Below are 15697 nucleotides of genomic sequence, written 5' to 3'. Positions count from 1 at the left end.
AAACAATTATTATCATTAAAAGAAAACTCCGCTGAAAAATGACTATTCTGATTTACTCACCCCCAAGTCGTTCGACAACCCTTAGAAATCCGTTCATATTCTGAACACAAATGAATTAATTAACAGGTGATATTTAATCAGGAGGGAAACGGTGCTCTTTGCACCCATCCAAGTGCGCACACTCTGCGTTCCATTCCGAAGGGCTCATCCTTATGCCCTAACCCCTGTTTGATGTTTTATGAACTATAAATGTAAAATGTGTAAAAATGTCTATATTTTGCAAAAAACATGTAGCGTGGTTGCTGTGGATCCTACTTGCAAATACAGAATACAGTACCTGCCAAAATACTAATGTTTCTTGTGACTTCAGAAGGCAGGCAAATTTCACAAGCTAGCCAAGAGCTAAATGGTTCACAATATAATTATTATCTAAGATAAATTAAATATAATACTACCACACTGGTAGTTATCATAAGTGTGTGTGCTGAACACAATAGGCATACAATAGTCTATTCTTATTTTTACTTGTACTATTTACATACACGCATAGCTTTACTCTCTATACCTTTATCTTATGTTTATTGTATTGTATTTCTTAATTTTCATACCCATAGGCCCTTATTTAAATCATCTGTGTACTGTATTCTATTGTGTTATGGTATCTGTTGTTGTTGTTTCTTTGTACTGGATGCTCCTGTCACCAAAACAAATTCCTTGTATGTGCAAACATACTTGGCAATAAAGCTCTTTCTGATTCTTAATGATGTATTATAATGTCCCATGAGAGAATGTAAAGCAGTATAGATTTAAAGTATAGATTATTAACCAAGAATATGAATCTAGATTTCACCATGTTTTTAATCATGATATGTAGTAACAACTGAGCAATAATGAGGCTACAGAATCATCACAACTGACACTTTATTTGGCAAAGACACATTTATACTAGTTATCAAGAGTTTTAAAGACTTCCAAAGTAAAACATTAGTACACAGAATCGTACATGTGTATCCCCTCTGGCAAATAAATGGCTGTGGACATTGAATTAAACGTAAGACACCACACAATCTACAAGCTCCTGTGAATAAATTAATAGTAACGATACATGCTTAACTTAAGCTGTAGCGTATCATGCTGAAGTGAAAACAGTCTCCGAGTGATCTGAGAACAGAGCAATGTTGGTATACCAAGTTAAACGTTTTTAGGTAAATCACTTTTATTTAAGTGGGATGCAAAGACATTGTAACAGGAGAAAATGACATCTAATATAATACACAAATAGTTGTTAATCAGCAAATTCAAACACAAAGTGCAGTTTGGTAGAGAAAAAAAAATATTTCTCCATTTAACAAACACAAGACAAAGCATAAGACAACTAAGAAACATTTAAGAAACATTGTCCAGTGAACATAATTTTCACTTTTACAATTTTGGACTTAAAAAGGCCAAAACCTGAGCCACAGTTAAGGTAACACTTCCTGAGCAAAACAAACACGCAAATCTACACATCGCTTGTTTCAATGGAGACATACATCTTGTGGACAATTCAGAATGTGCTTTGGGGGTTTAGGAATAAACACAGCAGATGTAGCTATTACAGCAGCACATGCACATTAAATTAACAATATTATAGTTAATATTATAATATGAACAAATATGACATCATTTCAGGTAGAAAAACACAACAGGATGTTTGCCTGTCCTTCAACTTTTTGGATCTCTCGTGAGCCTTATGGCTTTCCTGATACTCTTTAACTAGGGCCTTGCTGGTCAGTGAGATTGTTTGAAGGTTCTTCAGTGTCTGACAGGCTGGAGTCATCATCATCTGTCTGTTCTGTACTGTGATACAGCATGGGAGCCTGGGTCTTATGGGTAATGGTGATGGTACATGGACCCTGTGCCCACGGCTCCCCATCCACCTGCATTGGCATTTGCGAACTCTTCAACACCAGCTACCAATAATAAGCAAAGGATAATCAGATGGGTTTTCATTTATGAAGCCTAGAGGTCTGCATGAGCATAATGTCCAAACTTGGCTGATGACCCAATACAACCCTACCGGTTGCATTATAATCCATAATGAACATCGGCTTCGCTTCAACATGACACAGCATAACAACATTTAAAAGACGAGTTTAACTGCTTTAACTGATGCTTTAACTGCTACCATAAATAATGAAACAAATTAAAAATATCATAGATTATTTTTAATTGGACTACAAGTATAGCTCCATGAATAATAAAGTTATTGGTCTTACCCGTACTGTGTGTGCCTGTCCTAGCCTCACAGGATTGGCCAGTTTCACCTGGATCTGTGCACAGTGGAATGAGCCATACACACCCATCACCTCTAATAAGCCATCATCCACACTGAAGACAATACATAATAATTGTTAAAACAATTATTTTAAAAACAATTAAACTGGCAGTAATTTTAATTGTCATCCTAATATGATTCTAAGTCTATTTATCACTATCAAAGCTAAGTGTACAAATATGTTTGGATTCTCACCGTGTTGGAGGATAAGGTTCATCTCCCATTCCCTCCCACAGTCTACAGCCACCACCCCAGTAGCCAATATTACACACTATTATACCTTCCAGACTGGGCAATGTCACTCGCTCTCCATCCAGTTCTAGCTAAAATGAAAAAATTAAACCAAAATCAACAGAACCGTATTTGTGTAGCAAATTATATGCAAAGATATGATGATATATGATGCAAAGCATCATTTGTTTTAGATGTAATGCAATGTGTATACACGATTGAAGGTTCAAAAACACTGTATGTAACGAGGAAGGCAGGACGAGAGCTGTGAGGCAACGAGGCGGGGCCGGTGGCGTGAGTGATAGTGGGAATCAGCTGTGCGCTCCCCGGTCCCGCATGTCACACGGAGGAGATCGGGAGCATAAGAGGACGAGCGACAGGACTATGGATGAGAGAGGACCGGGTCCGGACATGTGTTCAGTTTGTATTTATGTTCTTGAGGCCGGCAGTCGACCGTGAGGTCGAGATTTAGATTTTAGATTTAACCGTAAATCTAAAGACATCTTTTCAGCCAAGCATTCACTTAATGCAAAATATGCTAAATAAACCACCGGGAGACTGCATTTATTAGATATTATGGTAACACTTTACAATAAGGTGCTATTAGTTAACATTAGTAAATGCATTAGCTAACATTAGCTAACAATGAACAATTTCGATATTAATAAATGCTGTAGAAGTATTGTTCGTTGTTAGTTCATGTTAGCTAATGCATTAAATAATTGTTAACAAATAGCACCTTATTGTAAAGTGTTACCGATATTATTTACTAGAATAATCTTGCTTGTTCTATAAACACCATGCACTGTGCTGCGTTTAACCTTTTTTGTGTTTTTCAGTTTTTCTTATTTTCTCCTGTAAGGCTGCTTGGAACAATGCACATTGTGAAAAGCGCTATATAAATAAAATTGAATTGAATAAAAACCCGTATTCGCGCCATATAACCCCTTTAATGCACAACGATAAGTACTGCAAAAAAGTGTAAACACTAGCTCTGTGGTACTTTTGCCACAACACATGGTCAAACATATCGACAGTGTTGTCTGGGTTAAAAATAACATCCAACCCACACAGAGCACAAAAGTTGGGTTCTTGAAAAAAAAATCAATTTTGTATTGGGGGAATTTATGTTTTATGTTAACCTGCAAACCTGTAAAGACAGACCTAGTGTGACGTTCATGCTACATGTGATAGTTGATTCTTTTTGGTAAGTTTTATAACTGTTTTTTGTTTATTTGCCTGCTTCAAAAAGTTTTTAATGTATGTTATGATTGATCTTAGAGCTGATTTGGTTTATGCCACTATCCTGAGGAGTCTAGACCCAACTTGCCTCAACACACCTGCCTGAAAGTTACTAGTATGCCTACCGTTATTAAATGGTTAAGGTGTGTTTAATAGGGAGCCGAGGAGATGACGTATTTTTGTATGCAAAACCCAGAAGCGAGTTTGCATTTTAGGACTTCCGGTTCCATCGCTCTAAAGTCTATGGGTTTTTTGAATGGGCTTTTGGTAAATCGCCCGAAATAAGGTCTGTGGTAAACAAAACCTCATAACACACCAATTAAAACCTGCTTGTGATTTTTTTAAAGCCTTACTTTGTCTTAAAAACGGCGGTTGCTAACAAGTTGCTAATAGCGACTACTTCCTTTAGCGTTAGACATCATTGCACATATAAAGCTCACAAATATTGCAACATGGCTACAGATATCTTAAAACGTATGCAGATTCATTCACGGAGTAATTACTTACCAGGGAACACATTTTTAGTAAAGTTTGAAAGTTGTCGGAGGCTTGGTGGTGGTGACGTTGATATCGAGCGACCTTAAGTGTACTGTAGTCTGTTTACAGCATCGTGTTAGCTTTCTACTTCTGCCGATTGTTTTTCGGCTTCAAAAGTAACAAATGTTGTGTTAATTTGTAAAGATTATCTTGACAGACATGTAAACATCATAAACCTTGTTTATAAACCTTTTAATCACAGAGCTTATTTTTTGCGATCTTCCAAAAGTCTATGGGAAAAATGCATAGGCTTTCGGTCGAGGGAACCAGCACTGCGCTTACTTCCGGGTTAGCCTACAAAAATATCTAGTCTCAGCCTCAGACATCACGCCCACGGACCGTTAGCTAAACGTCTGATGCATAAGGCACACTTTTCTGGAAACACTTCAGCACGTTCAAAGTCGTCACCTGATTGGTTGAATTTCATAGGATTTCCGGGAGATGTGCGTGTCGCGTTCTTTAACGGTCCGCCTGGAAACAACACGAAGCCATCTGATCTAAGAAGTAAGCTGTCCTGTTTACAGCGGTTGATATTAGAATTCATCACAATCGACTAAACGCTTAATTCTTAAAAGTATGCCAGCTTCACGGCATAAACTTATACTCATTTTGTTACCGTTCGTGAATGTACACTGGTCTGTTACTGGGGGGACATTTCCACGCCTCTAAACATGATGCGGCACAAAACGAAACGTTATTGGTTGCTTTACCTGTCAGTCATATGGCCTCTTGGGCGGGCCTTGGCCAAAGAAAGCGGCGAAAAGTTCCTGACCTTCAGTATGAAGGTCTAGCTACACGAGACTATCTCTGAGGTACTGGATTGGGGTTGGAACTAATATCTGGGCATTTTCAAACGGTAGTGAGACCCAGAACACTGTATCAGACTTGAATGGGACAACATTCCTCTCCCAGAAATCCAGTAACTGGCCCCAGTTAAAACATTTGATATGATTTCTGTGTTCCATTGTGAAGATTGGGAAAATAACTTGATGGAGAAGACAGTTTCTCCTCTGGATTTACAGAGTAAATACAGGGTTATAACTATGTGCAATATTATTAAATACAATAAACATTTTAATCATATGATAGCAACAAAAAAAAGAATAAAATGCATAGAATAATAGAACCTTTACCTCAATCTTCTTATCCAAGTCTTTACATTCCTGCACTAAGCAATCTTTGGTACCATAGAGGAAATACACTGCCTGTGAGAAAAGACCAACGTTATGTGTTTGCTTAACCCTTCCATCTGTGAGTTTTTAATTAGTATATTGTTCATAATATGTAGTAGGTGGCAGTAAGTGCCCTCACAAATATGTGATCATATGTTGTATGTGACTGTTAAAGCTGTTGTTCACAGCATATGTAGTGAAATGTGAAGTGAAATACTCTTTATTTTGTGTAATTAGATGGTTATGTGAGATTTTATTGTTAACACTACTTCTACATCTCCTCCCTCTTTCCACTCTCCCACATTATTACAGATGACCACACCCATTTTAACGACACTTTTTCCTCAATTAAATTGATATGTTAACTGTTTTTTCGTAAAAGAAAAGGCTTCAGACCTTGTTGATGATACGGCTAGAAAAGAAGGAGGGTGTTTTTTCCCGGTGTGCATGGAAGTTCAGCGCCATGAGAGCATCTGGACCCACTGAGAAGTAATTATTCATGGACAACACCTAGACAAACAACTCTTTTAAGCTCTTATGAATAGTAACTTTTAAACACTGTATTTTATGCCATTTTATTTGCTGCTTATTCACGTGTGGTATTTTCTCACCTTTGATTTCAGAAAGTAGTGTCCTTTTGAAACCACCTGGACTTTCCACCTGAAACATTCAGAGCAGGAATATATACAATACACTGAAAAATGACAAATGTCAAGCCTCTTTATATCACATAGTCCATCTTACCTGTCCATCTTGACCACCTCAGCTTCTAAAACATTCCTGAGCACCTGTTCTACTGGGATCTCACCAGCATAACCAGCTCCCCATCCCAGAGAGTTTGATAAATCATTTCCTGTGCCCAATGGCAGGATAGTTACATAAGGGATAAAACGATCTTGACCCTATGTAGAATAAAACAGAGTGTCCATTTAAAAAAATGGTTTAGTAAAGTAAAAACATGAACAAATGTAACAAGAATTTACGTTATATGGCCTTTTTGGTTCTGTTCAGCTTTATTGATTTAAAAAAATATTTTGTGCTAGGAGCTGTTCTGAATCTGGGTTTTCTAACGAAAATTACAGCTTGGTATATTTATCAAATATAGGGCTGCAACGACGCGTCGACGTCGTCGATTACGTTGACTACTAAAATGTGCGTGAAATGCGTAGACGCTTCATATTATTTACATTTATCTGCTGTAATAGCAGTTTTTGTTCCCGGGCGTGTTTATGTTAATCAGCAGAACAAGAGAAAGTATAATACACCCGACAAAAAGCGATCGAGAGCCTCAGACGCAGTAAGTTAGTGAATGGACGGAGGAATTCCCCCTAACGTTACCCCCGGAATGCGATTATCACAGCATGGACACGCAATCACAAACGGATGGAGAGGGGCACGTAGATGTAGACTTTCATAATAAATTACTTTTTTGTAATTTACGTTTTTTGTAATGTAAAACTACGCTTTACATTAATGATTTACATTAACGCTATTGTAGTAGTGCAAGTTAGTGTATGTGAACCTTTGCAGATTGTGACCCTGCTTAAATTACTCTTAAGCTTCAAAAAGGACTGACTAACATGAAACCACCAATGCACTTTTTATGTCATTCGATAGCTTTATGCGAGGAATAAACCAATATAGCATAATTAAGAAACTCTGACCTCCGCTGGTGCTGTCTGTCAATCTCCAGTCAGCATGCGTGTGTACGGTGACGTCAGGACGCTACTATTTCCAACATGTTCCAATGTTTTCATTATTCTTCATAATGACAAGATGATAGTCTATGGTTTTGTTTAAAATGTATTTTGCTAGAGACTGTGAGTTAACGTTACTCGCTGAGTATAGCATAGCTTATTAGAAGCACTGGAAGCGGTCTGAATATGTTGCGTCTTCATACGAAATAACTCTTTTTAAACCTCTGATTTAACTGTATACTGTCGGATTGATGCAACGCACTATGTGTTAAACATACTATGTGTTAAACATATGTAACATATCATCTCTTCTCGTTGTGTTCTAACTAGGGCTGTCAACGTTAACACGTTAACGCATGCGATTAATTTTTTCAAATTAACGCGTGAAAAATATTTAACGCAATTAACGCAGCATGCGTTTGTTTTGACATTTTTTGTCAAGCGTTACATTATGTAATCACGCTCTTATTCGTGTACAGGCTTTTAAACCACTTAAGCGCGATTTTAAACAGTTGCTTTGACGCGTTCAATGAAGATAGACAGCTTCTAAACTGTGGGACGTGGCAAAACGCAACGCGAGGTCCAGTCTGGTGTAAACAGTCATGGGCTGAAGGCTGCGTCGGTGAATCTCTGTCAGACAGCGCATCCATGTTAAATTCTCTTTCGTGCTTGAATGGATAAAACCATACAAGATTATGTCAGAAAGCCCGTTTTGTCTTTGAAGACTTCAAAGTGTAAAATAAAATCTTAAATCAATGCAAAGAGTTGTGAAAATGGGAGTGCGGTGACGGTCAGATCTGCGTACTGAGACAGCTCTTAAATTTAGCATTAAAGACTGTAAAGTGTTTGAGAACTTCCTTCAATTTCTGTATATTTCATGATAGCTCTCAATTATATTGTTGAATGGCTATAATTAATGTTAAAATAATCAATTTAATAGAGACATCAGTTACAGTACTAATATCAAAATGTTTTCTTTCATTCATAAAATGACGCTGTTAAAGAAATATGTTGTTTCTACATCAATTTGAAGATTAAATGTGAAATTATTCAAATGCAAAAGTATATTTTAAAATATTATTGTTATGTGTGATTAATCGTGATTAATCACAGAAAATGTGTGATTAATCCGATTAATTTTTTTAATCGATTGACAGCACTAGTTCTAACTATTATTTACTTTGGGGAGCAAAATGATCCCCGGGACTTCAGAAGGAGTAGGTGCTTTAAACGCATCATTGTGCGTCCGGGATGCGCATAACTGTAAATAACGAAGCGAATGCATTAAGCGCATCATTCTGAGTTCCGGTGCGCGGGCTCGCTTTAACGCCACTCTGCATTAGAGTCTTTTATACGGTGATAGTTTTGTACAATAAACAGAGACAGATAGTAGTATTTTACTTTTACTCAATTACATTATGAGACTGAAAATAGAATCGGATATTACTTGGAGGAAAAAAATACAGAGCATATATCATGCTCTAGTATTTCATATACACATTTTTTAATGTTTTTACATTTACATTTAGTCATTTTGCAGACGCTTTTATCCAAAGCGACCTACAGATGAGGGAAACAATGGAAGCAATTGGAACAACATAAGGACAACAAAAAGCATAAGTGCAATAATTTTTTTTTACCTTAATACAGTACATAAGTACATAAAAAATCAGTATTTCTTTTACTTTTAAAATTAAAACTACTTAATTAAAAGATGGTGATTTTAATGTAAACACGGATTAAAATGTTAAAACAACAATATTTATTTATAAAATGTAGTGGAGTAAAAAGTATGATTTGCTGTATAATGTAAGAAAATACTAGAACTTATTGTTTATTTGCAAAGTTTGCCAAAGGATTAATAAAGTAATCCAAAAAATCTTTATTAGATTAATAAAAAATAAGAATCGTTAGATTAGTCGACTAATCGAAAAAAAAAAAAAAAAAAAAATTCGTTAGATTAGTCGACAATTAAAATAATCGTTAGTTGCAGCCCTAATCAAATACATAAAAGATTTTTGCATGCTCTTTAGACAACAGAGCTTGGAATTGTATATTCTGCATTATCCACACTCAGCCACATTCTGCTTCTACAGCTCTTACCTTCAGCTTCATTGTGTCGATTGCATCCAGAACCCACCCCACAGTGCCATCTCCCCCACACACCAGGACACGCACGCTGCCCGGGGGCAGAATAGTACACAGCTGAAGAGCTTTAGAGGGGGGAAGCTCAGAGAGATCAAACACCTGAAACAAACAAACAAATCTAAAAGCCACATAGAGTATGTCCAGTAACAAGGATGTAAGTATGTAAACAAAAAAAGATTGTCTGAATGTGTATATGTGAGCACAAAGTGGACTCATACCTGCACAGGATTGAGAAGGGTACGAAACTCTCCCAGTAGAACATCCCCCATATTGTTGCCACTTCGTGTATTTGCCAAAACCAGGACTGGAGTCCAGCCACTTCCACACAGCGCAGCAAGCTACACACATAACATAGCAGTCAGTTAAGAGTCATTTAAAAGGTGAATTCAGGTTTTTTTTGACAGCTGCCTTAATGTAAATGTGTTTTACTCGAATTCACCAGCATTAGAATTTTGGAAACTACACATCAATCGACTGTATTGCTGCACAAATGCTGGGTAAATAAACTGAGGAAAACATTTTAGTTCTGCCGTATTTAAACAAAATGTTACCTTTACATGTGACAGAAAATGATGGACTAACACCAAAGTCCAGGCACTCCTCAATCTTTACGCTACATAGTCATTTTGAAGACTTGAAGAAACCAAGGATTAAGAAATAAAAAAAACTAAGAAACCCAAGTAGGAATACAAAAGATAAAAGATCACAGACAGGGCTGTGAAGGTTACTTTTAAAATGTATTTTACTACAGATTACAAAATACATGCTTTAAAAAGTAATCTGTAACATATTTTGTTAGATTACACAAGTTTTGTAACTAGAATACTAATAAGGAAAAAAGAGTGTGTTTGCTCTGTTTACTCTGCTGCACATAATAGCACCAAACAAAAGCTCACACTAGAGGCTTAGTAACTACTAGTTAGTTTGTAATGTACTCTGTACGTAGCTAGTAGTGTTGGGCAATATGTACCATAGTCACATCGTTCTGTTGGCAACCTCACTCGCGTGCAGGAAAACATTACACATTACAAACTCTCGGGCATGAGAAAACACCTGAGCACACGCATTACAAGCTCTCTCGCGCGAGCTAGGCAATTTGCATTTGTAATAACGTTGTGTGTTTAAAAACTGAACACGCTGTTTTCTGAGTGAATTGACAAACGCGTCACGTCTTTAAACATGCACATTGTTTTTTATGAGTGAATGGACAAACGCGTCACGTCTTTAAAAACTGAACACATTGTATTCTAACAGATGTGCAGCTGTAGACTCAAAATCCTGCCATGTACAGAGCAAAACTCACAGCGCTAAACTCAAGATTTTTGAACAGCATATTACTGACCTTCGTTTGCGAAGCAGCCAGGTTTAAAGTGACTTCACCTGATGTCTTCTGCACATTCCCTTCAAAAATGAAACTAATCCACCATGTCTTAAATGGCTCAGATGCCAAGAGTAAATGAAGACTTACGGTACTTGCATGCAGCAACAAAACTAACATTCTTCTAGCTCACTGTATGTACCCCAGCGTAGAAACAATGGCAGACAGACAATGTACAACTTGATGAGGGCGGAGACTATGCTAATACAGCAGAGTCCATATGGGCAGGGCTTAATCAATGTGATGTCAGTTTGCTGAGAGAATGCCAACAGCTCATTCAGTATGACTGCTGAGGTTTATTGGGGTTTTAATAAAAGGAATGGGTGTATCATTCTAGAGTGGTTCTGTACACACACTCCTGACACGCAGTTATGTTTAAACAACATTTACAAGTGAATTTTCCACAATAGGAGCCCTTTAAGAACTTCCCCAATAATATAAGCCAGCTGGAACACTTCTGGTGAACAGTCGCTCGTTGGTGTGGTGGTATTCTTCGTAGTTTTCTGAGGTAGCTTTAACAGCATCAATGGTGTAATACTTAGTTTATAATCAGAATCTAGTCAAATAAATAGCCATAACATTTTCTTTCAGGAGAAAAAACTTCCACTACTCTTTAAAAAAAAAATATATCTACTTGTGAGCGGCTTCTCACCTTGCTGTACTCATCAGGGTGTCTGCAGTAGAGCTTGTTGACTTGAAAGAGGTAGTATGGAGGTATTATAACAGACCGGAACTCTCCCAGATCACATAGATCTCTATCTTTCAGACTGGACTGGCAGTCGTCATGCACTGTGCTTTGACACCATATACACCTACATATTACAAAATGAAAACAACAAAAAATGATGAAAAATGAGAAGATTACCACAATCTACTGTAAGGTAGCAAATTAACTTTAAAGGCACAAAATACAATTTTGCACAACAACTTGCAGTAATAAATAAGTAGTAAAGTGACAATATTTTATTCATCAGTCTTTTTTACATCTGAGGATGAAGATCCAAAAGCACTAAAATGTGTTCATTTTTATAATTATCTAGTCTTACATAGCTTGTTTTTCTTTTTTTAATTAAACACTTTACAAAGCTAGAGTTCTCATTTTATGGGTGTTAGAGCCTGCCAGCAATGACAATTCTGTTCCCCCCAACTGCCCCTCTGTCGGCTGAACTAGGTTTTTTTTTCTAATAGTTTATAGCTCAAAATAATGGACTCTAAAAGTATAAATTTCACACCATCTGATATTAACACCTGCAACAGAGTTAAGATAATTCTTATAAATTCCATAAAATTAGATATTTTACTTTATGCATTGGTGTTTGAGGACCCCTTGTCCAGCTGAAATATGGTGTTTGAGGACCCCTTGTGGACAACGGATACAAATGCAGACATTTATTTTCACCCTGTGCACTTCCTGTAGTTCAGTACCACCAGTGTTGGGTGTAACTAGTTACTACGTAATTAGTTACTGTAACTTAATGACTTTTCTCCTGGAAAAGTCAAGTAAGGGATTACTCTGAGTCTTGGGTCATTCTCAAAAAACAGTGACTGTCTGACTACGAAAAGTCAAAAAAATTAATTCAGTTTTCATGCCAGTTTTCAAACATTTGATGATTAGTATTCACCGGCATGATTACATCTTTACCAATAATAATGGCCAACTTGAATCTTGTTCATTATTTAATTATTTTATTTTACTTTTTATTTGCATAGAGTTCTCTGTCATTGTTGGTGTAACACCCGTGACAATAACACCAGTGACAAATTCCCATTATTTGCAGTTTTCTGTCAGTGGTGTAACACCAGTGACAAATAACACCAGTGACAAATTCCCATTATTTGCAGTTTTCTGTCATTGGTGCAACACCAATGAAATCCCATGAAAGGCTAATTTTCCAAAATGATGGCTAAGTCACCTCAAAACATGACGAGGCACACTAAAATCTATAGCTTATGCCAATAAACGTGTAAAAATGTTTTTTTTTTTCTGTAAATTCCTTCATGCTGACCCAAACCAAAGCAACACCAATGACGCTTTTAAAGAACCACACCAAAAACCGTCATTTTAAATAGAATTCTCATTTATATTAAGGAAAAGCACACTCGCCATGTGTGTGCTTGAACAGAGCATCTTCTTTGTTGACCTTATAAGTACTTACTTGCAGATATATATTTTAAATGATTTGTATTAATAAATTATTATTTTGGTTTGCATTTTTATGCATTTATTAGGCCCTATACCTGTTTTTAATTGGTTAAGTAATTAAAAAAACGAATGAAAAGGAAATGTTTATACACAATACAAAAGAGTTAAACATAGGGAGGGGGACATGTGTTTTTTCAAGTACAGATGAAATTCAAATGAATTTAGAATTTTTTTTACAAAACTATAAAGACTTAAATAACAATCATCATTATAAAAAGGCACGGAGTTGCGTACTAATGGCTAAATCGGGTGGATTTTTTCATTTGGAATCTTTTTACATACCTGTAAAGTGTAGGGACAGGTTTGTGACCATATTTTGAAAATGACCCTCTTATTTTTTTCTGTAATTTATTTAATTACAATTACTTCTGATGTAATTGAGCTAAATACGGTGTAATATATACAATAATGTAAAATGACATACAAATTCTAAGTCTAACTTTAAAACACATGCTTTTATTCTTCTCACATTTGTAATACTTTGATCAGTTATTAAGAATACTTACATAGTTTAATTTTATTTATTTGAATTAATTAAAAGAGCTGTTTCATGTCTATCCTTGAATCACTTCTAATCAAAACTAATCAAGGTTGAGGTAGAATACATAAAGTAATTAGTAATAAGTAATTAAATACTTTTTGGAGAGAGTACTTTGTACAGTACTCTAATTACCCTATTGAACATGTAATTAGTAACTAGTAATTAATTACTTTTTCAGAGTAACTTACCCAACACTGACTACCACCAACTGTAATATACTTCAGTATTTAATGCGGTTCCTCAGAACACTGCAGTGTATACATGAACAAATTCACTCTAAAAAGTTATTTTCACACTTTAAGCCCTAATGTTATACTTAATGTTTCATGACTAAACATGACTGTTCTCGCTACGTTTACCTGTTTAGTAAATCTGGTCCATCCTCTTTAAATTAATAAATAATTTTTGGTTTAATTATTCTACAATTTGTTCTTTATTGTTTTTCCAATTTGTTGTGTTCAAACGAAAGAAATTACTGCGTTGGCAATAATAACATGTTTTGTCTACAAAAGTAATTTCGAACATGTAATCACACATCTTTAGATTCCAAGATGTTTAAGGTCATGAGAAATTAAGAAATTTCAGTCAAGTGTTTCAAAACTGTTGAAGGACAGTGTAACTTTGCACAGCATGATCTTGTGCACACAACTATTAACCAAATGGTAATACTACTACTTCTACTATTCATTTGAAATATAATATTATTAACAAGGTAGTAAAGTACGAAGCAGGGCTTTTATTAAATACCTATAATCGCAGAGTTTTGGCTGTGTCCCGCACTGCTGGTTGCACACAGTACAGTGGCTGGTGAGTGGAAGGTTACCCCTGACCCACCGGTGGCAGAACTCTCCATCGTTCTGAGTTATGATTTCCTTACATGGAAGGTTACGATCTGCTCTCTGTATGCACTCCTCATCCGCACATATGCCACAGCAGTCACAAAACGCCCCTTGAAGGATGGGTTGAGAACACACGCAGCAGTAGGTGGGCTTGTTGAACAGGTCCGTGTAGTGCCAGCCATGTTTGCCTTTTCGGAATAGACCTTGTAGCATAACTTTGCGTTTGGGACGCTGAAAGCTGCACCACAGCGTAATGAGCACCGGCACTAGAACAGCAACTGTGGTCCAGAGGAGCAAAGTCCAGTACTCCTCAAGCTCCTCAGTTATGTACTCCATTGTTATCGCAGAACTGTCTTATTCAAATCAAACCAGAAACTAATTAGTAAATATTAACAATCAGTCTAGATGTTAAAGCTGAGATCCTAAAATGACCATCCTCATTTTGACCCCATCCGAGCAGTAACGTTACACTGACATTACCGCACAGCCATCGTAAACAACTCTCTGTTAAACATTTGGCACAGCAAGGCGAGCTTGACATGGTCAGAGACACGCACGCTCGTATTTTCTGTCTTTCCTGTCATTGTAATTAAGCCTTCTTATCCAAACCCTTTTAAATTTCATTGAAAACAGCGGACAAAACGCTTGCAAACGACATCTAATCCAATACACGGAAACGATGGCGTAGTTGTAATCCCGCCAAAGATATTATTATTAACAAGATGCGCCACTGCTGTTACAATGAATGGAAAAGAATACAACACACAATATGGCCGCTCAAGCGAAGGAAGTCCCGCCTTCCGGTAAAACGAGCCAATCGTCAATCAGTAAAGACTGAAGATTCTCTGGGCCGGGGCTCTCGTGAAGGCGCTTGCCAGCCTGTGCGCAGGCGCAGGAGATGAGGCGACATCGAAAGAGGTGATTTTTAGCGCAATTTAAGCATTGTAAACCAAAGTTATGGTACAGTTCATGTCACAGTTTATTATTGATCGGACATATGCTGTTTTATTGTGATTTTTGCCAGCCATTTAAAAAATATCTGCTTTCCCCCATTCAAGTAGATAGGACTGTGGACTTGCTATGACGTAAGTAGCTGGCCAGAGACGTTGCAAACATGGCCGCCTAGTTGCACGACTTCCGTAAACGGACCTTAGCTGTGTCTGAAACCACTCCCTATCTCCTATATAGAGATCCTATATTTTTTTACTGTCTAATACCCAGCAAGCAATTTGGCGTCTAATGGCAAGTTACATTTACATTTGGGTCAAAGACGACAAAGGGTTTAAGCATAAAAACAATGTGTAACACTGCTTTAAACAATTGTTGTTGTTAAAAAAATGAAAAAGTTTTCTGTTTAATTTAATTGCATTTTTGTTTTTCTGAGCAGAAAAT

At 36.7% G+C, this 15697-nt stretch overlaps 1 protein-coding gene across 1 annotated transcript; it reads right to left on the bottom strand.

The window, feature by feature from the left end:
- Positions 1 to 891: 891 nt before the first annotated feature.
- dgke (diacylglycerol kinase, epsilon) lies at positions 892 to 15048 on the bottom strand. Its single transcript, XM_057338458.1, has 11 exons — positions 14214 to 15048; positions 11375 to 11534; positions 9563 to 9682; positions 9300 to 9443; positions 6244 to 6401; positions 6111 to 6159; positions 5896 to 6009; positions 5461 to 5532; positions 2513 to 2640; positions 2259 to 2370; positions 892 to 1952 (listed from the first exon to the last, which is right to left on the bottom strand). The coding sequence occupies exons 1-11, from the start codon at positions 14639 to 14641 to the stop codon at positions 1752 to 1754; spliced, it is 1686 nt and encodes a 561-aa protein (XP_057194441.1). The 5' UTR covers positions 14642 to 15048; the 3' UTR covers positions 892 to 1751.
- Positions 15049 to 15697: the final 649 nt, after the last annotated feature.

This window comes from Triplophysa rosa, linkage group LG7 (genome assembly GCF_024868665.1).
Source record: "Triplophysa rosa linkage group LG7, Trosa_1v2, whole genome shotgun sequence".
Classification (NCBI taxonomy): domain Eukaryota; kingdom Metazoa; phylum Chordata; class Actinopteri; order Cypriniformes; family Nemacheilidae; genus Triplophysa; species Triplophysa rosa.
The sequence above is the reverse complement of the archived record's forward strand: the minus strand, read 5'-3'. Positions and strand labels throughout refer to the sequence as shown.